We start from the raw sequence: 27,725 nt of genomic DNA on the forward strand, positions 1-27,725 counted from the left end.
CATCAATTAAAAGAATTTCTTAAGTCATTTCTTATCAAACAACTCTATCTTGTTTTTTAATACTTTGTGCAGGCTATTGCTGACATGAATTCTCCTAAAATATTAAATTAATAGTTATACCAAATCCACTGTCTAATTTCTTCTTCAGATTACAAGTATTCAGAAAAGAAATCAACATAAGAACACAAAGGTCTGAGCTCCTATTTATACTGAGGCAATCTTTCCCTACTCTGGTAGTGTAAATTATATTTATGACCAGTGTTGTTGGAGACGGGACCTTCTGAAAGGACCCCCCCACCAGTCAGGAAGAAGGGCTTTCGAAAACTGAGGGGGTCCTTTCGGAAGCTCCCATTTTCACGGGCAGCGTGCATTTTGAAAAGCCGCACTTTCGAATTGCCGTGGCCACCATTATGCTAATGAGGCTCTGCATATTCATTGCAGTGCCTCATTAGCATCTTTCAGACCTACTAATTAACATGCCCTTTTTGAAAGCAAAGGGCTCGTGTAGACCCAGCCTTGATGTGTTTGTAGCTCTCTTGATAAAGTTTACTACTGAAAAAAGTGAAGGGGTATGAACAGAAAAGTATTAGCTGGTTGGCTGTTTAAGGTTCCATAATGGGTATAAACTCTAATGAAGGGGGACACGTGTGCAATGCATCTGATGGGAAGCAAATAAATAAATAAATAAATAAATCCATAAAGAAAAGTATTTTTAAATGCCAGGAAACCACTCTCATCACCAGATAGGAAGAAGGTCTTTCGAAAACTGGGGGGGTCCTTTCGAAAGGTCCCATCTCCACGGGCAGTGCACAATTCAAAAAGCCACACTTTGAAGGGGCTCGTGTAGACACAGGGAAATGTGTAGGTGATTCAGGAATGCTGAATCTATTTCAATCACAAACAGACCTCTTGTGCTAGCTTTTCTGTGGGCTGGGTTTCCTTCTTTTGTCTCACTGTTTTGTTATGTCTTTTGGGTTAGAATGAGAATATTATCCTTATTTTTGTGGGTGAGATTAGTATAGTTGAAGAACACTTTTGGTATATATTGCACATAAGTGATTTATAGCCTGAATTTTACAGACTCCTCAGCTGTGGGAGTTTCACAGGCATACTCTTATTTTTGTCTTCAGAGTCCTTTTGTCTCTATAATTTTGGATAAACTAGATAAACACATGCATATGATCATCACCAGTAAAATAACACTCAGATTACAAAGCCAAACACTCATAATTTAACAAATGCTGGAATTACAGTTGGTAAGGCAATATTAGTTCAGCCCAGTTTCACATTATACATTTTTATAGTCTTGACCAAAATCCCAGAAGGTGTAAAAGATGGGAAAAGAATTCAGCTGTAGCGTGAGGTTCTAAACACTTTCTGACCAATGCTGCGCACTCTCAACTCTCAGTGAAGTCAGATGAGAGCAGGCTACTCTTCGACATAGAGAATCAGGTTCTGTAATAGGAGAATATCAGATGGATAATTTAAGTTGAACAGTAATTTATTTTCTCAAAATGTATTTCCTATTTTGAGAATTACCCGTTTTTAAGATACTAGGTACTGAAAGTGAGACAAAAACTCTTATTCTCTGCATATTTTTTCCACAAGTGTATAGATGTTTCATTTAATTCTTTGCCAGCCTTCCCTTGTGGCATCTGCTTATTTATCACTGTCTTTAAGATCTCTTATCCACTTGGTAATGCTCATATTTTGGTCCCTTGGTTACTGCTATTATAAAGTATTATCCAGTAAGATTTATAGCTGTGACACTTGTACAAATAATTGCCCCAGTTTAATGGCTTAACAGTGAGAAACCTTTGTTATTTTGTAATGAAACTATATGTAAAATTTCTTCATATATTTTTTGCAGGCACCTCATAAAATTTAGGTCAGCAGCAGACCTACATCATAATCTTTGGCAGGCCATGAATTGCATCATACTATCTTTACTGTGATTTTCAAAGTAAATAAACGGTTTATGTCATTTTATGATGCTATAGCTTTTTCATAGTCAACTGATACCTGAGCGCTCTCACTAGTAGAACATTCATCAGTTTCTTATTGACCTGTTTGATGCTGTCTCGTTTTAGGTGCTTGTGAAATAATCAAATACAATCAGAATTTCTATGTCGTAGGATTTCGTGGATAGCATGTATTTTAATTTTCCAATAGTGGGTTTTGAAGCTTCTTGTGTGTTTTTGGCAAGTCACTTGTAACCTTTTCTTTGTAGCAGGCTTTTGAATTCAGTAGTTTGTAGAGCTGAGGTTAAGGGGCTACTAAGAATTAGCATGCCATAGTTGATATATGTAGTAAGTAGGGTCTATGGTAGATGCTGTTTTTAGTCTGTTTCCAAAACTCTTTATCTAAACATGTCTTTATAGTAGAGAGTATTGTTATTAAAGTTGTGAAATGTCTCTCTTCCACTAGATACCTACATTTTTAAAGCTAGATTCTTACAATTGTATTTTATAAAAATAAAATAAATTCATGACATTGATGTAAAGGGAAGCTTTGTCATTGGGTTTGGATATAGGCTTTTAATATTAATGAACAGTTTGTTATTTAAGTATGTGAGCCAAAGTAGAGCAGCTTTAAGCACTGGCTGTCAACCTGAGTCTGTGAACCCTGGGGGTCCATGAGGGTATTGCAGGGACTCTGGGGGCGGGGGAAGAAAAAAAAGAAAAAGATTATCATGGAAAATATGTTTTAAAGAAATTGCAACGTTCCAATCAATTTATATTTTTAAATTAAATATCTTCTCATAATGTTACTAATTGCCAGCTGAAAATCTGTTGTGGTTTCCTTTTTCATTTAATGAAGTGTACTTAGTGGCTAGAATTGGCTTTGATGGGGGTCCGTCAACAGTTTGGGGAGTGATTGGGGGTCGCTCTAGCGAAAAGGTTGGGGACCACTGGCTTAAAGTGATAGGGGTATTTTACAGCAGTCTAATACAGATTTGTGACTCAGCTAATCTTAAAAACTGCTGCCTCTATAGTGATTTACATTAGCAAAGTGAATATAAAGAACAAGCCAAAAATAGATATTTATTTCTATCGTTTTTTATGTGTAGTGCATTCATTGTATGATATTGGGTGTGGAACAGTGAGAAAGAAAGTCCTTATTGCTTGAGAAGCTTATCCCATAAGTAGAACTTTAACAATTATATTGTAGGGAATGTTTGTGAACTAGAAGGGGGAATGGACTGGAAAACCTCCTTTGTGAATATCAGAGGGGTAGCCGAGTTAGTCTGTAGAATCATAGAATACTAGGACTCGAAGGGACCTCGAGAGGCCATTGAATCCAGTCCCCTGCCCCAATGGCAGGACTAAGTACTGTCTATACCATCTCTGATAGACATCTATCTAACCTGCTCTTAAATATCTCCAGTGATGGAGATTCCACGGCCTCCCTTGGCAATTTATTCCACTGTTTGACCACCCTGACAGTTAGGAACTTTTTCCTAATGTCCAACCTAAACCTCCCTTGCTGCAGTTTAAGTCCATTGCCTCTTGTTCTATCATCAGAGGCCAAGAAGAATAAGTTTTCTCCCTCCTGTAGCTTCAGAAAGAACAAGAAGTCCTGTGGCACCTTATAGACTAACATGTTTTGGAGCATAAGCTTTTGTGGGCAAAGATCTGCTTTGTCAGATGCATGCATTAGGTCTTTCTGTCTCTAACTTTTCATTGGTTTAATATAGCATTGATAAGTAAGAGAGTACTTCCAGTAAGTATCAGAGTCAAACACATGGCCTGTTTAGGTTTTCTGTTATGACATTTCACAAGTTTTGCTATGTTTATCATCAAAAAGAAGCACCTTTTATATTTAAAATGTGTGTTACATACAACTAATATGTGACCTCTGGGGATATATTTTTCAGCGTGAGAAGCTGATACTTGAGTTGGAGGAAGAAAGGCATTTGAGACTAGAGAGTGAAAAAAGATTACGCGAGGTTACATTGGAGTCAGAGCGTAGCAGAGCTCAAATGCGTGGATTGCAGGAGCAGTTTTCAAGGTATGTTGGGTTATAAACTTTATCCACAATATTGAAAAAATGTTTTGATACAAATGTGCCAAAACCTTCTGACAGCTTGGTCAGTATGAAAGAAAGCAAAACCTCTCCTATAACTAATTGGGATAAACCCATTAGGCTTGTGGGTAAATGATTTATGCAATCTAAGGAGCTCATAAGGATTATATCCTTGTTATAGTATTCCATAGAATTAAGTAAACAAAATCTAGAAAAGTACATTAACTGTCTATTATAGTTCCCTCATATTTTTCCAGACAATCACAGAGCTTCATGTTTTTCCAGAAATGCATGTCATGTCCAAATAAATGTTACATTTTCTTTATTATTTGATGTGATGGAAAGTCACTGTACCTGTTACTATTATCCTTCATCATCAATTGAAAATGCTTTTATAAATTATTTAATAAAATGGGATAATTTCCTCTGAGCCATTGTCAAATATGACATATGCTAAATGGTGCCAGCTACCTCCCTGTTTCAACGGTTATTTCTTTATTAATTTTAATGGAATATTTTTGTGGGGTGGGGTGGGAGTCCACCCATATGAAAATCAACTGTTCCTCTCAGAGTTTAAAAAAAAAAAACGTAAAAAATTCAAGTTCCATTTTCATACAAGGAAAATGACCTGGCTTTTTGTACAGCAGCTAACAGAATGAAGTCTTGGATTGTGATTGGGACAATACAAATAAATAATGCAATTACAGATTACCAGCATTTTAGAGATGCTGTGAAAATATATTTCTGTTTTTGTCAAAAGTTGATTTAAACTTTTCATGAAAAATATTGAAAAAGGATCATGCCTTTTGTGAGGTTCCAACATGGTGTTCCCTTGAGATGAGTTCTATTGAATAATTCACCATAATTGAAATGCATCCACTCTATACAGTTACATAGTATTTTTTTGCCTGTTACATTTTAAACTTAGTTTCTAGAAAAGATGCTTAAGCTCATAATTATAAAGCAGTAGTTTTGTTGAATTTAAATCTTCCTGAATTATGTAAACTAATGCTGTGCCACCATCATTTATTATGAGTTTTTGCTCTAAATATGTAACTGGATGTTGCCACTGAAATTTTCCAGTGTTTCCAGCACAATCTCTTTTAATATTCCTGTAAAATAAAAACAAGTTTGACTAGATCTCCAGTAGCTCTGTTTGTGTTAATGAAAATCCCTGTTTGTATGGAAAATTCATCCATTTCTTTCCTTCCCATTTCTTTCCACAATTTACTTTTTACCACTGTGTAGTTCTCTTAAAACTGAGTAAACTGGGGCAAACATTTGTGTGTACACGTATTGGTTTAAAAGTGGTTAAATGTTTTTCTCAAGTAAAAAATTTCCAATGCAAAATAACCCAATATAAATCTACATAAGAACATCTACACATAGTTTTGTACCAGTTTAACTAAAACATGGCTGTTGTTTAACCTAGAGTTAATATGGATGACATCCCTTGGCCCATTTTAAACACTCCCAGTCATTTCAGTGGATCAGGATTTTGTCACTTGTGAGTAGACCAGGTCTTTGGACAACACCACTATATTGCTTCAAGCTCCATTTTCATTTGGAGTAACGGTGAGGGCTAATATCTTCCCTCTCTGTTAACAAAACTTTTCATTCTGTGAATATTATGGCAACTCTCCGTTTATGGCATACATATCATACAGATTTATCTCTGGATAAGTGATATTTTTCCAGCCTCATGTTAGCAAATAGTAAGACGGATGCTGGTGTAATCCTGTGCCGCAGGGCAGGAATGTAGCTGTAAGGAAATTCAAGTAAATGTAGATTATCCACTCCTCATTTGGGAATGAGGAAATTTAGCTTAGATTAGTTTACCCATTTCTTTTTTTCTCACTACTCCCCTGTTTCACAGTGATACCATGTTAGCTGAAGAATTGAAGGAAAGGAAAGAAATTACACTGGACCAAAAATGTGTGTGGGAAAGGGAGAAATGAAAACACTTTTAACAGTAAATATGTGCTGTCTGGGAAAAGGTTTTCTTCACCCAGATTTTCTGGCTTTAAAATGAGAACAGAATATCTGAGAGAAAAGCGGGACGCACATCATATGTTTGCACATTTGTGTATTTCTGTGACTGAGTCAGGTGTGTATTCATGCCTATGTATTCTGTGCAGTATGGTAATTTAAATTTGGAGCAGGTGCTAAATCTTCCTTTCTCCCTCTCATAAAAATATTTTTTCATCATCTTTAGAAGAGTGAAACAGGACACTGTAAACTGACCTTTTGTAATCAGCGTCAGAAGAGTTTTTGCTCATATCTTATATTATGTGAAAACTTTAACTTTCCATGTAAGAATTAAAAATTTGAGTGCAAAGTCCTCTATAAAAGCCTCAAGAAGAAATACTGATTGAAGCCCAACATCTATTCAGTCAGCAATATTTGTGGGTGAGATTTCCCCCAAAATCAGTTTTCCTTTTTCATACCTGTAAAAATCTACCTAGCCTTAAAATGACACAGTTTATGTTGTAGTAGTGTACAACAATTTTTGTTTTATCCTACAAAACATAACTGGGTATGTCTGCTGTACACTCACCTTCAATTCCCTTCTAGTCTGTGGCTTGTTCATAACAATTTGGTCCCATGAGGCTTTATAGGCATAACTAGAGTTACTGTAGTGCATAAAAGAGACCAAGCCTTCAGATATCTACTGGAGTTGGGTAAAATCCAAAATAGGGGTACTCATTGGCTGGGTCTACACAGACCTGTAGTGCCAGCAGCTTCATGGAAATGAACAGTCTCGCAATTGCGAATGGCTGCTCATTAGCATAATCGCACAGCTAGTTAGCATAGTTGCATGAGATCTCCCTTCTGGCAGAGGCTGCAGCCAGCAGGAAACAGGCCATGTAGATGTGACTCTGCTGGCAAAAGCCGCCTCTGTTGCCATCCGCTTATGCCTGAAATGAGCAGTTTTACAATTGCAAATGTGTGCTCATTAGCATAATCACATGGCCAATTAGCATAGCATTGTGATATCTCCCTGCTGGCAAAGGCTGCTGTTGGCATGAAACCAGCCATGTAGGCATAAGAAAGGCATAAGGGGCTTGTGACAGAGGGGGATTTTGCTGGCAGAGGTCTACATGGCCTGTTCACTGTCGTCAGCAGCCTCTGCTGGCAGGGAGATCTTGTGTGGCTGTGCTAATTAGCTATGCTATTATGCTAATGAGCAGCCATTTGCAATTGTGAGACTGCTTATTTCCATGAAGCTGCTGGAACTACAGGTTTGTGTAGATCCAGCCATTGTGTTTAGGTTTCCATTTTAGAGCAATAGCCATTCCTCATCTATTGGCAGATTGCTGCATAGCGTGATCCCATTTCTGCTGTTTTTTCTTCCTTCCAGTGTTAGCTACAAGTTTATGTTACTCTGTTTTGATTAAATGGCTTTTATGAATGTTTGCCTCTTGAAGGTTTTTTTGTCCATTTTCTTGTGTTTTGGACATTGCAGTAGAAAGTGCCTCTCAGTCTCTTTTTGACTGCTCTGGTCTCAGACTGTGCTTTATGTCTGATAGTTTCAGCATCTTCTTGTAGCAATATATAGAGTGACTTAGGTGTAATTTATAGTATGATTCGAGAAGGTATAGTAAGTAATATACAGAATATTAATTGATCACGCTGGCTTCTATATAGCATCATAATGTACCAAATGTTGCTTGAATGTTAAAGTACATAGCAATCCATGCTGCGCTTAAATGTTAAAGCAGTAATAGTTGTAGTAATAGAAGTAGCTCTGTATAAAGTTATTTTGATTACTATTAAGTCTACAGAAAACAAGTTTAATAAAACTCATAATTCTATAGCACATCTGTAAATAGTAATTGAAGCTGTAAGGGTCATTTCTTCAAAATTCCGTTGTTTACAATGCACAAAATATTTCACTTTAAGATGGCCTTCTTTATAGAGATCTACAGTGGTTGCTGAAAACTGCAGCTGACATTTTAACAACATATGCTGCTGGAAAAGTAGGAAATTTATTCAAGTTAGGGCTGTAGGAATCTGGCAAATTAGATGTCTTATAATTCACATTGCATTGTTTCAGTATTCCCCTCACACTGATATTGAGCACAGGGTTATATCAGTCACTTCTAACAGGTAGAACATGTCCATTACAAATCCAATAACACTTTGCATAAGACGACAGTATGTCTCTCTATTGGGTTGCAAACATGAATTCTTTAGCTTGATCCTGGTTTTTGATTCCATCTGCTATATTCTGCTTGGTGCTGTTGGTGATGTCTTGTCAGCTGATCAGACCAGAATTGATAACTAATTCCCTACCACTGGTGATGAAGGGAAATTTTGTACACTTCTGTCGGTATTTAATCACATCAAACTGACCTAGAGATTGCAACCTACTTACTCTCCAGAGAAGCTTTATTGCAGGGCACAATAATCCATCCATGGGACAGACTGAATCTTGGTGGAATGGCTTGGAGATTTATAAGCCTTGGGACAGTTGTATAACCTAATGTGGCGAGGTCATTTTGTCTTTTGTCCATTTAACATCAGTTAGACTATTAATCTTATTTCAAATTTGTCACTGGATGTTAAAATGGAAATACATTCTCAGGCTCACAGAGAAGAGATTGTAAATTTGCTTCCCCTTCTCCATTTATCATTAATCTGATGTTAGACTCTCTCCGTCAACAGATTACCAAATAGCAAAAACTGTTTTAAATGTACATCTCTGATAGTCATATGAACATAATAACAAAAAGGGGAAGGACTTTTCATCTGAATGTAAGCCATCAAATTTCTGAGCTATTGCAATCTTGTGTCCTTCTGTGTGTTTAAACTAAACTTCCATGACTTTTTTGCATCTTTAGGAAGGAGCAGTGCTATCATTAAGGCGTACCTGTAAAGGTCTTACCTTTTTCAACACTATCATGACTCGTCTGACCAAGCCAGTAAGTCTATGTCTACACTAGAGAATTTTGTTGGCAAAACTCATGAAGCATCCACCTAAAAAATGTGTTCTGTCTACGTACTGTTGACAGAGCTCGGCACTTTTGTCAACAGCCATCTGTCTCTCCCTCATGAGGCAGAATGCCTTTCTCGATGGAATCTGTCAGAAAAAAAAAAACCATGTGGATGCTGTGGGAGGCATTCTGTCCACAGACAGGGCTTCTGCGTCACTGAGCATCCCTGTCTGCTGTGCTTCCGGTTGGCCATTTTGTCGAGAGAGCAGCTGGGCAGTCCAACCACTCTCTGTTGACAGAGTGATCTGCTTTCATGTGTGGACACACTCTGTCAACAGAAGTTTTTGTGGAAGATATCTTCTGACAGTAACTTCTGTCAACAGATCGCTGTAATGCTGACATAGCCCTAGTGTTTGAACCTTTTCTGTGAACAAGCATCTTTTGTGTCAAGGCACTTTTAGATTTTTAAGTTGTAAGCCTATTAAATGCTTTCTGTGTACTCAGAAATTTAGAATACCTTCTCCTGAATTACTGATGTAAAAAATAAGATATTTAGTATAGTTCAAACATGCATAAAGTAAAATGAGCATAATGAAGAATGTGTAGCTAAACCTAAACAGTGTTTTTTTCATACTGCTGTAAATATCCTTCTAGGTATAAGCAATTCAGAAACTTTACAGGACCCTGCATTATAGCCCCATTACCATTTTAATTCTCTGCAGTAATATTTCCAGCAATTTTTTTTGCAACCACTCTAGAGACAAGGGGCACGTCTGCTGTATGAGAGTAGCTAAATGATAAATATTACACTTCCAAAGCTCATATAATTTACCCTCTTTAGAGAGGATGTAACCATTCTTGTTTTCAGTGGGTTCTCAGCTTTCCCAGGCCAAATGGATCTGTAGGTTAGTCCAGTGGAACAGCAAGATACTTTGTCTTGATACTTAGGGATAGTTTGAACTTTCCTAAGCTACCAAAAGGAGACAGAGGAAGGGAGAGTCTGCTTTGACCAAACTGCGCCTTGGGGGCAGGATTATTTAAAAGGTAGGACAAGGGGAAAACTGGCATCTTTACTTATTTCATTCTTTTACAACTGTGCAATGGGTTACTTGATTTAGTGGTTATGGGTAAATAAGCAGTAAAGCAGTAAATATATCTTTATTTTACGAAGGCTTTTGACACAGTCTCACATGATATCCTCGTAAGCAAATTAGGCAAATGTGGTCTAGATCAAATTAGTGTGAGGTGACTGCACAACTCATTGAAAGATGATTTTCAAAGAATAGTTATTAACTGTTCACTGTGAAAAGTGGGAGGACATATATAGCGTAGTACCAAAAGGGTCAGTGGTGACTCTGATGCTTGATAATAGTTTTATTTAATGACTTGGATAATGAAGTGGTAAGTATGTTTATAAAGTTCCAGATGACACCCAGCTGTTAGTGTTTGCAGGGCCTCTGGAGGGGCAAGTTAGAATTCAAAATTACCTTGACAAATTGGAGAATTGGCCTGGATTCAACAAGATGAAATTCAGAAAAGACAAGAGAACAACAAAAAGTCTTGTGGCACCTTATAGACAAACAGATATTTTGGAGCATAAGCTTTCGTGGGCAAAGACCCGCTTCATCAGATGCATGAGTTGGGGGTGGTTTCAGAAGGGTATTTAAAGAGTGGGGTCCCAGTAAAGCAGGAGGGCCAGAGCTGACAAGGTCTATTCAGCAAGGTGGAAATGGCCCAATATCAACAGTACTTATCAAAAGAGGAAAAACCAAGTCTGATCAGATAGGGGGATGTGAGCCATTGTCAGTGTCTAATGGGGAGCTATCAACACCCAGAGCAGAGAAACTGTCTTTGTTAGAACAAAAAGCAGTCAAGTAACACTTTAAAGACTAGCAAAATAGTTTATTAGGTGAGCTTTCGTGGGACAGACCCACTTCTTCAGACCAGATCTGAAGAAGTCGGTCTGTCCCACGAAAGCTCACCTAATAAACTATTTTGCTAGTCTTTAAAGTGCTACTTGACTGCTTTTTGTTTTGATAGTGTATAGACTAGCATGGCTTCCTCTCTGTCTTTGTTAGCTGCGAGCCACTCCCAGTCTCTCTTTAATCCATGGTTAATGGAGTCAAATTTGCAAATGAATTGCAGCTCAGAGATTTCTCTCTCCATTTGATTTCTGAAATTTTTTTGTTTCAGAACTGTCACCCTTAAATCTGCCACTGAGTGTCCAGGGAGATTGAACTGTTCTCCCACAAGCTTCTGTACATTACCATTCCTGATGTCTGATTTATGTCCATTTATTCTTTTACATAGAGACTGTCCCGTTTGGCCAATGTAAATTGCAGTGCGGCATTGCTGGCATATGATGGCATATAATATATTAGTAGATGTGCAGGTAAAGGAGCTCCTGATGGTATAGTTGATATTAGGTCCTGTGATGATGTCACTGGTGTAGATATGTGAGCAGAGTTGGCAGCGAGGACTGTTGCAGGGGCTGGTTCCAGGCCTAGAGTCACTGGTTTGTGATTTGTAGTGGCTGGTGAAGATTTGTTTAAGGTTGGCAGCCTGTCTGTAGGTAAGAACAGGCCTGCCTCCCAAAGTCTGTGAGATTGAAGGATCATTGTTCAGTATGAGTTGCAGATCACTGATGATACGCTGGAGGGGCCTTAGGTGGGGGCGGTATGTGATGGTCAGTGGTGTTCTCTTGTTTTCGTTGCAAGGCCTGTCTTGTACCAGGTGTCTTCTGGGTACCTGTCTGGCTCTATCAGTCTGTTTCCTCACTTCCTTAGGTGGGTATTGTAGTTTAAGGAAAGCTTGGTAAAGGTCTTGTAGATGTTTGTCTCTGTCTGATGGATCATAGCAAATATGGTTGTACCTTAGTGCATAGCTGTAAACAATGGATCATGCAGAAGTGCAAAGTATGTAACGTGGAAGGTAAAATCAAACACACAACTACAAAATAAGGAATAACTGGCTAGGTAAGGGTTTTGCAGAAAAGGATCTGGGGGCTATAGTGGATCACAATTTGACTACATGCCAACAGTGTGATGCAGCTGTGGAAAAAAGGGTAATAGCATTCTGGAGTGTATTCACTGGAATGTCATATCTAACATGTGAGAAGTAATTAACGCACTCACTTCAGCTAGAGTACTGTGTCCAGTACTGAGGGCCACGCTTTAGGAAAGGTTTGGAGATTGTCTGAGGAGAGCAATGGAAATGATAAAACATTAAAAACTGGGAATATTTAGTCTTGAGGGGAAAAAAAGACTGGGGGACTTATTAACAGTTTTCTAATATATTAAGGGCTGTTATGAAGTAGCTAGTGAGCTGTTGTTCTCCATTTCCACAGATGGTAGGGAAAGAGGTAACAGGCTTAATCTGCAGCAAAGGAGTTTTAAGTCAGATATTACAAAAAAAACTTTCTAATTGTAAGGGTAGTTAAACTCTGGATCAGGCGTCCAATGGAGGTTGTGGAATCCCCATCCAAATAGTTTGACAAACAGCTGTCAGGGATGGTCACAGTGCAAGGAATTGGACTTGACTTATTTAGGCCCCTTTCAGCCTTATGTTTCCATGACCCTATGATTTGTCTAATTTAGGTGTAGTGGCTTCACCAGGTTCATTTGAAGATTATTCCTTCCTAGTGATAGAGTAAAAAAAAATCAGTATTGTCTGTCAGAAGCCTCTCATCTAATTGACAGAAAAACTTTGTTGGCTGTATTGCAGACCCTAGCAGGAGGAGGTGGGGAGAAGGAGACAAAACCCCTGTATTTCAGCAAGATTTCAGATGGTGACCATTTATGATTTCTCCATTCTCTCCAATGGCTGTCTTTTTCACGGGTCTCTAGGGACCTGCCCTAACACCCTTCCTATTCAACCTGCACATGAGGTCATTGTGTGAGGCAGTTTGTCGTAAGAGCAGAGAGATCTTGTATCTGAAGCTCACCTTGCAACACTTATTCATATTTGGGATCTCTCCAGATTTAATTATTTGGGGCTAACACAATTTAGAAGCCACTGATTGCAAGTGCCAGTTTACTTAGAAGTGCTAACTGAAAGAGTGCGTATGCTGCCAGTAGGCTACAGACTGCACAGGCTTCCTTTTTGCTTTGAGCTGCAATCTAATATGTTGATATTGCTTTTGAATCCCTAAGTTAGGGTTATACTATCTAAGAGACCATCTGTGTCCCTAGAGATTGCTTTGAAATTGGGGCCAAAGTGATGGGCACAAGCTCATAGGATCTAATTTGGCTATAGGTTTATTTATGTTTGTCCAAGTGCACATGCATGTAAATAAACAATGCGATGGGCCCACTTAAAGCAAGAGAGCATAAAGGTGACCAGTGCTAGATGCTTAAAAAACAACAACAACAACAAAAAACAGACTAAGGCAATTGTTGAGTGATTCGTTCTCTAACATACAGTCCCAGCTTCTGGCAGGAAGAAGTTCAGGGGCACCCAGAATATGGGATTGCTTCTCTGGCCATCTGACTAATAGTTGTTCCTGGGTCTATTTTCCATGAACTTCTCATTTTTCGTTTGTTATACCTTTGACACACCATTCCACAGAATGACTATGCATTATGTGATGAACTACTTCCTTATATTTGTTTTAAACCTCTGGCTATTAATTAAATGAATAAATAAAAATGAGGAGGAGATGGTGGAAGTGGGATTGGATGCCACCATTACTGTGACTTACCTAAATAAACAAATACGAAACTGAAACGCTATTGTAAGGAAGACCAAACAGGCTCTATATTGGGCTTTACACTGACTCTTACCTGGCAACACAGAGGAATATTTTCTTACGCAGCTGTAGTGCAGACTCTTATGGAAGGTCCACAAGGTGGGATTTTGTTTTTATATAATTTCTCTCAATTCACATGATAGTCTGGAACAGATTTCTTGGCTTTGAGCTACATTCTAATAAGGAAGAGAATCAAGAAAGAGGCCCTCTTCGTATCCAGGTTAAATCCATCCGTTTTTCTCTTCAGCTGTGAATGTGGTTAGCATAGATTTTTTTTTTTTTTTTTGCAGCTTAGAAATAGTTTTTTTTGAGTAGAGCGTACTTAAGCCTAAACATTTCAATGTAGTTTTACTTAAATAAATAAATAAAACCCAGACTTTCTCACCATGGTCTTTTTTCTCTTATGGGATTCATTTGCACTGTTAGAAAGAGGTCACTTACTGTTATCATGAACATTTACCTCACTGTTGTCCCTGCTTAAAGTGACTATAGAATCAATGTACACTCCAGAACATTGTCTGAAATTATTCAGTGAACAGAAATTATAACTGGCTACATTAACATGACACCTGTTGGTTTATATAACATTTGTTGAGCGCTCTGAATTGCCTAGCTCAGGCACTATTAAGGATACATGTATCCTTCCTGGACACTTGTAGGCTGTTGAGGCACTAAAGTTGCAGTAAGAACCAAACCTACCTCAGTATCCCAACTTACTTGTGAATCATGTGAGTTGCTGGTCTGCTGAAACTCTTACTTACCATGACTGCTTCTTTTAAGGAGTCCCGATAAATGAGTAATTTGCGTCTGCTGTGGGAAAACAAACTGATGTATTTATTCTCATGCCCACCATTTTACTTTGTCTCTATTGCTACGTCTACACTGGGATGGTACATCGAAATAGCTTATTTCGATGTATCGAAATCGAAATAACCTATTTCGACAAGTAGCGTCTACATATCCTCCAGGGCTGGTGCCGTCGACGTTCAACGTCGATGTAGGACAGCACTACATTGAAATATGCGCTGCAGGGGAGCGTCTACACACAAAAGCAGCCCAAATCGAAATAAGGGTGCCCGGAAAAGCTGCGGACAGGGTCACAGGGCGGACTAGCACTTCCGGGGCAACAGCAAGCCGCTCCCTTAAAGGGCCCCTCTCAGACACACTCAGCCTGCACAGCACACGGTCTGCAGAGCCACAAGCACGCACACCCCGTGTAAGCAGCATGAACCCCCAGCAGCAGCCAGAGGCCCACACACCCGCCCCTGGAGCAGTGGCCGCCCGGCTCAGTGCCATGGAGAAGGCAGCTCAGCATCTTTTATTTGAGCTGCCTTTATTTATGAAGAAGCAGCCCCAGACCTTGCTGCCCTCACAGCCTCCCCCCACCAGACACACCGCTGGCTATGGAGGTACCCCACTAGCACGGACTGGTGGGAGCGGCTGGTGCTTGGCAAGTGGGACAATGACCTCTGGCTCTGGAATTTCCGGATGAGCCGGCAGACATTCCTTGAGCTCTGCCAGTGGCACACCCCTGCCTTACGGCACCAGGACACCCCCATGCAATATGCCCTCGCTGTTGAGAAGGGGGTCAGCATTTCTGTCTGGAAGCTGGCCACTCCAGACAGCTACTGATCTGTAGGGCAGCAGTTCGGCGTGGGCAAGGCCACCGTCGGGGCTGTCGTCATGGAGGTAAGATGACCCAGGAGGAGTGGGTGCCCAGGGAGGAGAGGGAGCTTGGGGAAGATGGGGAGCCCAGGGAGAGTGCCAGACACACCCTGTACACCCCCACGGGTGCGCTCTCATGTCCTTCCCCTGCAGGTGGTCCGCACAATCAATGCCCTGCTCCTCCATAGGCTTGTGCGGCTTGGGGACCCAGATGCTGCCATCGCGGGGTTTGCCAGCCTGGGCTTCCCTAATTGCTTTGGGGCTCTAGATGGGACCCATATCCCCATCTGTGCCCCAGAGCACAGCGGAGGATGCTTCCTGAGCAGGAAGGGCTACCATTCTGTGGTCTTCCAGGCCTTGGTGGACAGCTGGGGCCGCCTCTTGGACATTTATGTTGGCTGGCCTGGCAGCACCCACGACGCCCGGGTGTTCAGAAATTCGGGCCTGTGCCGCTGGCTGGAGGGGGGGATCTACATCCCCCAGTGGGAGATCCCTGTGGGGGACACCACCATGCCCCTCTGCCTTGTCGCAGACACGGCGTACCCCCTCCGGCCCTGGCTCATGCGCCCCTTCACGGGCCATGTCAGTGCCACCCAGTAGCGGTTCAACACCTGCTTGAACCATGCGCGCCAGGTGGTCGAGCGCACTTTTGGCCGCCTCAAAGAGTGCTGGAGGTGTCTCCTCACCCGCCTGGATGCAGGGCTCGCCAACATCCCCCAGGTTGTGGGTGCGTGCAGCACACTCCACAACCTGGTAGAGAGCAAGGGAGAGGCATTCTTCCAGGGCTGGGCTGTGGAGGCTGGTAGGGGCGATGCCAAGCCACCTGCTGCCCCCAGTCACCAGGTTGACCCTGAGGGGGTCCGGGTCCGGGAGGCCCTGCGGGCCCATTTTGAGCAGGCTGCAGGGTGAACGCTGGCAGGGCCAGCTGCTGGTAAGCCACCCACCGCCCCCCTCACATCCCCCACAGTACTACCTGCCCCCACGCCCGCACCACTGAGCACCAGAGAGCACACACCACCCACACACTTCTTTTGTAAATAAACCAACACTTTTTTTTTTTTAAACAAAACAATGAACTCAACATTAAAGAAGGGGGGAACTATGTGCATGGGGAGGCAGCTACTAAAGGGTGGTGGAACAAATAAAATATTTACAAAGATGGGGAGAATATGTACAAAGGAGAGGGGCAACGTCCTTGGCCCTTCACCCCTATTGTCCAGCGCCTGGCGTGGGGGGGGGCATGACCCACATCTGGGCTGGAGGCCCTGTCGAGGCTGGGTGGGGGCCGGGAGAACAGGCCGTTACGGCCAGGCTGGGTCCTGAGGCCTGCGCTCCACCTCGGCGGCAGGCTTCAGGACAGCTGCTGGTGGAGGGAGGCTTGGAGGGACGGCAGGCGGAGCGACGGGGGGGCCAGGTGAGCGGCTCGCAGAGCAAAGGTCCGCATGAAAGCCCCCCCCAAGCCTTCTGGCACCAGGCCAGCGCTCGCTCCTGCAGGTGGAGCCACTGCTCCTCCACCTGGAGGCAGCGCTCAGACACCTCCAGCTAACGCTGGAGGGTGGCGAGGAGCTGGGGGTCAGCGGACGCCTGGGGATGGCTCCAGCGCTGTCGGGCTCGTCCTGGGGCTGGTCCGGGCTCCGTTGCTGGGCTGGCCTGCTGCGATGGCCCCGGTGGGCTGTCTGGTGCAACAGACACAGTGCCTGTGCTCTCAGGGCCCTCAGATGGTGCAGCTGCGGAACAGAGGGGGGAAGAGTGGAGACAGCCGTTAGTCTGGGCCCTGACCTGTGGCCCATGTCCCCCCACCCCTCTGCTGCTGGTTCCCCATCCCCGTCCCCCAGAGATGCTGATGATGATGATGATGATGGGTGTCCAACCCCCCACCAGGGGACCCTAGGTTCCGTTCCCCCCATCCCCAGGGATGGGGCATGGTGCTGTCCTGCTAGGGGGCAGGGGCTGATGGACTCTTCTGAGGGACATGCCACTGCTGTCCTCCGGGCTATGGTCATCTGGGTGTGTGCAGGGCCCTGGTCGTGTCCCTTGTCCCCGCCCCTTAACCCTGGGGTGTGCACTGGGGCACATACCTGACAGTCTGCTCCCACGGTCAGGGGACACCGATCGGGCGGATGCCCTGCTGGAGCTGTGGGAGGGGAGGTCTATCAGCAGTCCCCCGTCGCTGGAGGCCTCCTCCTCCTCCTCCCGCTGTGCTGCCCCAGGGGTGGGCTCCTGTGGGGGCTCCTAGGGGGCAGGGCTGGCCTCTGGGGCAGACTCCGTCTCCGGGGCCTGCTGGGGCTCGTCGGCCAAGGTCTCAAGGGTGGCCGGGGGGAGGAGGTGTACCGGGGGCCCAGGATTTCCCTGAGTTCCCTGTAAAAGGGGCAAGCGGTGGGGGCGGCCCCAGATCGGCTGGCCGTGTCCCGGGCCGGGTGTAACCCTGCCTCAGCTCCTTCACCTTACTCCTGACGTGGTCAGGAGTGCGGACAGGGTGACCCCGGGCAGCCAGGCCCTTGGCCAGCCGAGCGAACGCATCTGTGTTCCGCCACTTGTTCCCCATTACCTGGAGCACCTCCTCCTCTCCCCAGAGCCCCAGCAGGTCCCGGATCTCAGCCTCTGACCAGGAGGGGCCCCGCTGCCTCTTCCCCTGCTGGCTGGCTGGCTGGGAGCCCTGGGTCCCCTTCGGGGGGTGCCCTATGGGTGCTTGGGGGGCTGGCTGGATGCCATGGGTGCTAGGTGGTGGGTTGGGGCTCGTGAGAACGTGCAGGCTGGGCATGTGTGTGCTGCTGCCTGCACGCGCTGTCAGCTTCCTGCACAGGAAGTAAGGGGGCGTGGAGCTTTACAGGGCTGCTGCACGCAGCGACCATAGAGCTCAGGGGCTGGAGAGAGTGTGTCTCAACCCCTCAGCTGATGGCCGCCATGGAGGACCCCGCTATTTTGATGTTGCGGGACGTGGATCGTCTACACTTGCCCTACTTCGACGTTCAACGTCGAAGTAGGGCACTATACCCATCTCCTGATGAGGATAACGACTTCGTGTTGCTGCATTACGTCGACTTCAGCTTTGAAATAGCGCTTGGCACGTATAGACGCGGTGGGGGCTATTTTGAAGTTGGCCCGGCTATTTCGAAATAGCCGGCTACTGTAGATGCGGCTTATATCAGTTATTTTATAATTCTGTATATGCCTTGGCCACATGCATTTCTGGAAGGCTCTGTCTTTAGATGCCATCATCATCTTTGTGTCAGAACACTACCAGAACAAAGCTCTCTCGGGTCTCTTAGCTAATATTAGAATTTGATGGTTCCTTTCCTTTGTATTACACAATCCAGAAACCTTGTAGTCTGTGTTCATTTTGGCCACTGTTTCTTTGAGCACATACAACATGGCGTTTAAATTCTTTATGGGTTCTCATAACATTAAAAATGCAGGCGAATTTAAGTTTAGGTTCCCATACTACCCTTTTGGTATATGCACAGGTCACATTGCTGTTTAGGTGGGCATTGTGTTGGGAAGTTATCTCTTCCAGAAAGCCTCTACAGTGTTTGGCTTCTGTCAGTTACGGGAAGATGGCGGTGGGAAAGGTAGTTTTTTTGGGTGGTATATTCTGAGTCCTACACACACACACTTACACAATAGATCTTGGGAGCAAACTGTTTCAATTTACAGTAGACAGCATGCAGTAATTTATGTTTCTCCTCCATCTATAGTTTGGTGCATTTTCTTCCCAAAACAGAGTTCCAGACAATCCCAGTGATACGCCAGCTAGCATGTCTTATGCAGTAGTTCTGAAGTGTAAGTGGATAAGGGCTGTTTTCTAGTGGTCAAGTGGCATTGTGTGGACAAGTTCTCCATGCACAAGTGGCGAAGAGGATGGAATTCTTCATCACTGCCACAGAACAGTGAAAAAACTTAACGAGCAGAAATTTACAGTCCGTGCACAGCCCTGTCTATGTTATCCTTAGCATAGGAGAGATGAGCCCTTGTACTGACTATGACAGAACACTGTACTATGAAATGCTACACCAATCAAAATTCAAGATATTTTGCAATTAATTTTGCACTCCAAAACAGCCACAATGTCGGTGCTAATTTCATATACTTTGCTTAGCCACAAATCAACTTTCCTTCATGCGTCTTTTTAAAGCACGTTCAGAATCAGTGACAGAGAAGTGCTAACAGAAGAACTAATTGTTTTGGACCCCCTGCAAAAAATACTCAGTCTCCTTGGTATGTTATAGTCCTTTAGTTTGAGATCCTTGTAGAGGAAGTATGATTTTCAGTCATAAGGATACATTCCTGTCACTTGCTCTTTCTGTACAGGTCTCATAGGTATATTTTTTTTAAAACGGTGTTTGTAATGTAGAAAATGTAATAAGCACTGACAATATTTCTTTCCCATGGAATTTATCATAGTTTTTGGTTTCTTTAGTTCCTCCACCTTAAAGATAGGAGAAGTGAGGGTCTGAACTTGAATTGTGCAAGATCCTGCATTAAGTGACATGAGAAACAAGGCTAAAACCTACACTTTCAGGTCATAACTAACTCAGTAGGCTAGAGTCAATTATATTTATTAAAATGGGGAAACCCCTGCTCCAGCCAGTGCTATGGGAAGAGCAGCTATGGAAATACCAAATATACAGAACTCATCTAGAAGGAAAAGTAGATATTTCCTTCTCTGCTTTCCCTGTTTTTATTCACTTCATAGCCTTATAGACTTTAAGATGACAAGGGCCCCTTCTGATCATCCATTCTGACATTCCTCAAGTAGTAAGCCACAGAGCTTCATTCACCTACTCTTGAATGGGCCCAACTTCTGACTGAGTTACTGAGTCCTCCAAATGATTTTTAAAGACTCGAAATTAAGGACTCCATCATTTACATTAGTTTAAACCTGCAGTGGGCCATGACCCATACTGCAGAGAAAGGCAAATCTCTGCGAGGGCCTCTGCCAGTCTGCGCCAGGGAAAATTCCTTCCTGACCTCAAGTATGGTAAATGGTTCAACCCTGAGCATGTGGATCTGACATGTGGAAAAAAAATTCTGTAGTAACTCAGTTTAATCTTGTTGCTGGCCCGTTTATGCCAATTTGTTATATCCATATTTGTATTTAACTTATATAACTCTCTAACCTGGTATTTGTGTCTCTGTTATATTTATAGGCCATTTCTACACATGCCACTTTTTCAGGAAGAAGGGCTTCCAGAAGGAGGACTTCCTTCTGGGAGATCCCCCAGGGGCCGTGCCTCTACACGCTGTTTTGGAGTCCAGAAGAGCTGCTTCTTCCAGACCCCCAATCATGTGACCGTATGCTAATGAGGCACCAGAAATTTACATCCATGCCTCATTAGCATTTTTGGGCCGTCTATTAGCATGCCACTTTCGGAAAAAGTGGCATGTGTAGAAACAGTCATAGGGAGCAATCATATCTTCCCTGATACTTTTCTTTTGGTTAGGCTAGACAAGCCAAGCTCTTTGAATCTTCTCTCATAAGGTAAAAACAATGAGAAGTCCTGTGGTACCTTATAGACTAAAAGATTTATTGGAGCATAAGCTTTTTTTTGGCAAAGACCCGCTTTGTCAGATACAGACTAACACACCTACCCCCGATACTTCTGTTCCTCAGATCATCCTAGTTGTCTTTCTTGACACCTGTTCCAGTTTGACTTCATCTTTTTTAAACATTGGAGATCAGAATTGTACATGGCACCCCAGATGACATCTTACCAGTGCCTTGTATTAACACTTTCCTGTCTTTACTGGAAGCACCTCATCTGAGGCAGCCTAGAACTGTCTTGGCCTTTTTCTCTGCCGCATCACATTGGTGGCTCATAGTCATCCTGTGCTTAATCAGTACGTTCAGATAAATCAGCATACTACTTCTCTCTCAGTTCAAACTTGATAAATCCATAGCTTATAGCAAAAAATCTTATTGATAATCCTTGTATGCATGATCTTGCACTTTGCACTAAAATTTAATCCCATTTATACTACTCCATTTTACAAAGAGAGCCCAATCACTTGTATGATATTCCAGTCCTCTTCCATATTGGTAATATCTCCCAACTTTGTATCATATGCAAACATTTTTAGTCCACACCTCCTTCTTATGCCAAAGTTAATAATAAAAATGTTTTATCAGATTGGTCCCAGGACCAGTCACTGGGGAGCTCCACTAGTCACCTCCCTCCAGCTTGTCAGTTCACATTTCAGTGTGACTTACTGTACTTTCCCCTTCAAACAATTCCATATGCACCTTTCAATTCTCATATTAATCTCCATCTTCTCCAATTTAACTAATAATTTCCCATGCAGAACTGAATTAAATGCCTTACTGAAATCCAGGTAGTTTACATCTACCTCATTTCCTGTGTCTAAAAAATCAGTTATCTTCTCAAAGAAAGAGCTCTTGTTGATCTGCCATGATCTTCCTTTTGTAAAATCATGTTGTATTTTATCACTATTACCATTTACGTCTATGCCTTTAACTACTTTGTCTTTCCATATTTGTTCCCAGATCTTGTGTAAAATTGAGGTACAACTAAGGCCTGTGGTTTTCTGGATCACTTTTTCTTCCTTTCTTAAAAATAGGTACTATATTAACAATTCTCCAGTCATAGGGTAGATTATACTATGCAAGTTGTAGCTATTTGGGCATATTTGCACAATGAATGATGAACGAAAAATCAAGACCCTGGTGTCCGGCATAATGGATGGTTCAAACAGGAGAGGCAGACCCCACAGAGAATGGGTATATGATATAGTAGATTGGTGCAGAGCTAGTCTACAGAAACTAGGCCACGCCACACCCGGCAGGGAAAAATGCATGATAATGGGCACTGAGCCCATGGTGATTGTTGATGCTGCTGCTGATAAGGCAAGACCCCTAAGGCTATGTCTACACCAGACATAGAAGTCAACCAATTGCCTAGCTAAAATCCATTTATCTGCAGTTGACTTCCATGTCTGTCTACATGGCAGAAGGCTGACTGTCCCTATTCCTTACCTCTCACGAGGAGTACAGATGTCAGTGTTGACTCCTGGGAGCATCATTTTGTATATGTGCGAAATGAAACCCTAGAAGATTGACCCTGAGTGGGTCAACCTTCTGCTGTAATGTGGCTCAAGCCTGATCTTATGGATTCATTAAGAAACCTGCTCCTGAGCTTGTGCCAGTTCCTGTAATATTCTTGAATGGAGATTATCTCACCCCTCACTCCCCCTGATTTAGTCCCAGTAAGTTGTTTGAGTTTGACTTCCACCTCAGATGTGGTAATTTCTACTTCTTTGTATACTATCCCATTAGCCATTCTGTCACTAGCTCTAAACTCTTCATTAGTTTTATTAAAATCTGAGGCAGATTATATGTTTAGGTATTGGATAATGCCTATATTATCTTTAATTTCCACCCTGTCCTCGGTAGTTAGCAGACGCACTTCTTCTCTTCTTTTCTACATGGCCATAAAAGGTTTTGCTATATCTTTGTAAGGTCTTGGCATTTGGAAGTTCTGGCCTTGTCTCTGCACTTCTGACTTCTAAGAAATAGCTATCCTTGCTGATCCATCCTGTCTTCCATTCTTTGTTGGCTTTCTGCTTTCTCTTAATCACCTGTCTGAGATGCTTACTCATCCAGCTTGGCCTGCAGCCTACACCTATGCATCTTTCACATGCTTTGATGCAGGGTTTAGACAGTTTCTGCATCTTTGATTTAAAGTAATTCTTATCCCCTCTCCACATTCACACTCCAGAATTCTTTGGTCCAGTCTGTGTCCCTAGACTAAATAGAATAGTTGTTCTCTGCTTCATTGTTTCCTGTTTGTTTTTATTCATAGAGGAAGTTAAACAGAAGGTTACTAGTGATTTGTGTTGATTCAGACATTCACCACTCCTAGCAGCTATATGAGAAACTGGGCTTGTCCTGTTGTGACTCTTTATTCTGTTTTTATAGCAGCTTTACATGATTAGAAACTGTTTTGTTTCATTGGCAGTGTGCTAGGATCCTAATTCAGCAAGGTCCTGTGCAAGTGACTTGTCTTTTTGAAGTCAACAGGGCTGCTAGGGTTCTTGATGTTAGATGGTGCTTTAGGATTAAGCTGAATTACATCACAGGATTGTAGTGACATTAACATGGAACAAAAAGAAGAAGAAAAAAATCAGGAAAAAATGGATGGAAAACTGAGAGGATAGTAATAATAAATTGATGATAGTGGATAGTGTTGTAGCCACATAGGTCCCAGGAAGAAGAGCTCTGTGCGGCTTTAAAGCTGCTTTCCTCTCTCTCTCTCTCTTTCTCTCTCTTCTAAGAGAAGTTGGTTGAATAAAAGATATTTCACCCACTTTTTCTCTCAGTAGTAGTAAGGGTGAGACATGGGGGGAGGCAGAAATGAAAAGGTACAAATAAATGTTCTGCTGGGAAAGAAGCAGTGTGTCTTAGGATTCTACTGCTGGCCTGTGACTCTGGAGACCTGGCTTCTGTTTCTCAATCTATCACTCATCTACTGGTTGACCTTGGGCAAATCATGTCACTGTTGTGTACTTCAGTTTCCCCATATAAAAAAGCATTCCATAAAAGCAGGATTCTTATTATTACCAGAGGGTGCAAAATGCAATAAGGGGAAAGAATCTTTAAGCAGGTAAAAACAGAGAGAATGACAAGGACAATGTGGGCCTGCTACTTACCAACCCAGGGGAACACACAACAGATTAGAATGCTGAAATGCTAAATGGCTATTTTGCATCAGTCTTCCCTAAAAGGGAAGCTCCTGTAATAGGAGCTTAATGCAATAATAATTAACAAGGAATGAAAGGTGTCAGAAGGCAGAGTCTGGAAGGAATAGGTTAATGAATACTGAGAATGAGATTCAGATCACCAAAGCTGAAATGCTTAAAAGAGCTAGCTGAAGTAGTAGAATGACAACTGGCAATTTTATGTGCTGGTTACATGGAGGGAGAGTGGGATCCCAGAGGAGTGGAATACAGCAAACACAGTACCTGTTTTTAACAGGCTGAGAAATAAGGTTCAGAAGATTTGCAGACCAATAAGTCTAACTTCAATACATGGTAAATTGTTAGAAATTGATAAAACAGTTGATTTACAATTACTTAGAGGAAAATAATAGATGAATAGTAAGAGGCAGTATGGATTTGTCAAAAACAAATCATACCAAATGAACTTAATCACTTTGATAGGATAAGCTTAATGGATAAAGGAAATGTGATGGGCTTAATATACTGTGGTTTATGAATATATTTGCTACAGTTCTACTTTACATTCTCATGCAGAAGCTGGGGAAATGTGAAACCAGTAGATTCGCTACTGGCAAAAGTAGACACGCTGTAGACTCTTGCAGCCATTTTTGTACATTTCATAAATGTAGTTAAAAGGAGGGTGAAGAGTAATCCTATCAACTCTGCTGGTGATGCAAACCTGGAAGGTAATGCAGACACTTCAGAGTTCTGGAGGATTAGAAACTGTGTGTGCTTAAGACATGGGCTGAAATCAATCACATATGTTGCAGTGAAAGCCGGTGTCAAGTATTTCACAAAGTAAATAATAATTTTGCTCAGCTCAGGATGTGTGTCACACCCTTAAGCCTTACAGGTTAGAAAAGACACAGAAGCCCATATGGTCCCTTCTAGTTCTGTGGCTCCCCAGTCAGAATGGGAATGGGAGGCCCCTCTTTGTGAGAGTCTTGTAAGTGGGCCAGAATCAAGATTAATTGTGTGCACCCATCATCTCCCTCACAGAGTGAATATCAACAGTTTGTAACAAGGCAGGGTGTTTCCCCAGCTTGCTAAGGATTCACTGCCATAACCACAGTCTCTTTTCCAGGCAGTATATCTGTCCATACATAGGTCAGATCAGCAAAAACACAGTGCTTCAATTCACCCCAGGCTACAACTCCCACAAGGTTTTACCCCTTTATTTCTCAGGGTCCTACTGCTTCTCCTCCCAGAGGACTTTGGCAGTCACAGTACTACAGGACTTCCTGTTCCGATGTCCATCCTCTGACCCCCCCGTTCCTCAATAGCTTTCAGCCCGACTCAGCCTAGCTCACCCAACCAGCTCACTCTGTCTAAACCCAGGTGCTCTCTTTTAAAGTGCAACTGGGTCAGCTGACTAGTCCTGCTCCTTTTAAAGTGTACTTCTGTGACACGATCACTGCATGCTTTCACCTGTATGCTGTGAGGTTAAACCTCTTGCATGGGATGATGGAGGGCAGTGGTACAAGTTGTCCACCAAGTGAGGTTCCAGGGAAGCTCATGAACAATGTGAAGGCACTTTGCAACCACCCACATGGCCCTGGCCTCCAGATGATCTCATGAGTCACCCCAAATCTCTGTGAAACCCTTCTGGTTTAGGGGCTCTAAACTTCTGCCTACATGACTGAAAAGAATTCAGAAGAAATGTGATAGGGTTTCCCTGATGATTGGTTAGAGAGGCCTCTAGATTACAGGCCAAATAGCAGCAAAATACAATTTAGGATGAAAAGTTAAGAAGATGGGGAATGTTTGGTCTAGATTGAATATGACTGAGAAAAGTCATCATTATTTACAAAAACATACAGGACAGCAAATTAAAAATGAGACTGATTCTCAGGACCAGACCAAGAGACGTTATCATAACCTGGTTGATTAACATAACACTCAGTAACTGCTAACAGAATAAGTAATGGGCATAAATTGTAGTAGGGTTAATTTAGGTTTAAATACAAAGAGGAAATGTAAAAGAACTGCTAAACAAAGGGGAAAATAATTGCAAGGGAGAATCTTCATTTACCATCTATGGAGCTGTTATAGTAAATTGACTGTAACACATTCAGTCTGAGAGTCTCCAGGTGCTTTGCAGAGACATGGGGTGAAATTCATCCCAAATGCAGAGGGTTAGTGCTAAACTTTTCTACAACTTAAGTATCAGCTGAACTCTGTTTTGACAACTTAAATAGAACAGCCTTACTGGGTCAGATCAGTGGTCCATCTAGTTCAATATCCTGTGTTCCAATAGCAGCCAATGCTGGATACTTCAAAGAATATAAAGAACAGAAAACTTGTCAAGTGGTCCATCCCCATCATCCAGTCTCAGAACTTGGCAGTCAGAGTCTTAGGGATACCCAGAGCAGTGGGTTGCGTTCTTCATCATCTTGGCTAATAGTTATTGATGGACCTGGCCTCCATGAACTTATCTAAATCTCCTTTGAACCCATTTATAAATTTGGCCATCACAACATCCCCTTGCAATGAGTTCCCCAAGTTGACTCTCTGATGCATGAAAAATTTCTTCCTTTTTTTGTCTTAAAACCTGCTGCCTATTAATTGTGTTGGCTGATCCCTGGTTCATGTGTTATTTGACAGGATTAATAATATTTTCTTATTCACTTTCTCTTCACTGTTCATGATTTTGTAGACCTCTATCATGTCCCCCTTTAAGCATCTCTTTTCCAATTGAATAGTCCCATTCTTTTTCATCTCCCCTCAGATGGAAGCTGTTCCATGCCCTTAATCATTTTTGTTGCCCTTCTCTGTACTTTGTCTATTTCTGATACATCTCTTTTGAAATGGTGCAGCCAGCATTGCATGATATATATATATTTACAGATCTCTATATGAAAGTAGGCTTTAAATGGTGCTTAGATTTTGGGCTGGCCAGCTGTACAGGAGTGAATTCTATTCTTAATATATTAGCCTCGGGACACCTCTGTGTGGGAAGCATTATTGCCATCATTTTACAGATGGGAGGGGTGGGGAATGAAGCATCGAAAGATTAAAGGGTTTATCAGAATGAGTAACTTACATTATTGTTTTGCATCAGTATAGCTGAACTGGTGCAAAAAGCCGTGTGGCTAATTGTTTTTTTGAGTGGGTTATTTTGGTTTAGTTTAATACTGTCTCTTTTCCACTGAAATAAAACCTGATGTAGTTGCTAGTGAATGTGTGCACTGAGGCTTGAAGGAGTTTTTGCCTTATTGACCCACTAGTAGCTCTTTGAACATAGTTTATTATAATAATTTTACAGTTAATGTCTTGCAGAAGTTAAGGTAATTTATTTAAATGGAAAGTTCTTGTGTTTAGAATGTAATTGCATTAATTTCAACCAATTTAAGATATACTAGCACATGTTAAATATTCACAGGCTTTTAAATCTGGAAGTTTGAAAGATATGATATCTCTTTTTCAACTCTCTTTACCATCTGTTGTCTCACTAATGACCTCAGACTCTCACATAAACCAGGGAATCTTTATATTTACAGTTACCTATCACTCTGAAAATCCTTGACTTCCAAAAAAGATTGTTATGATTTATGTCACTCCCTTCTTTTGGAAAAAAAATCAAAACCAACTCCCTCACTCTAGTGTTTGTTCAATAT

General features: G+C 42.2%; 1 protein-coding gene across 2 annotated transcripts in view; it reads left to right on the forward strand.

Annotated features, from left to right (window-relative positions):
- NCKAP5 (NCK associated protein 5) overlaps positions 1-27,725 on the forward strand; it is a 408,546-nt gene that overhangs the window by 73,940 nt on the left and 306,881 nt on the right. For both annotated transcript variants that reach the window (XM_075001775.1, XM_075001776.1), the window contains one exon: positions 3,878-4,011. In XM_075001775.1, coding sequence (XP_074857876.1) covers positions 3,878-4,011 — 134 coding nt within the window. The remainder of the gene's footprint in view (positions 1-3,877; positions 4,012-27,725) is intronic.

The sequence above is a fragment of the Carettochelys insculpta genome, chromosome 8, assembly GCF_033958435.1.
Source record: "Carettochelys insculpta isolate YL-2023 chromosome 8, ASM3395843v1, whole genome shotgun sequence".
In the NCBI taxonomy this organism is placed as follows: domain Eukaryota; kingdom Metazoa; phylum Chordata; order Testudines; family Carettochelyidae; genus Carettochelys; species Carettochelys insculpta.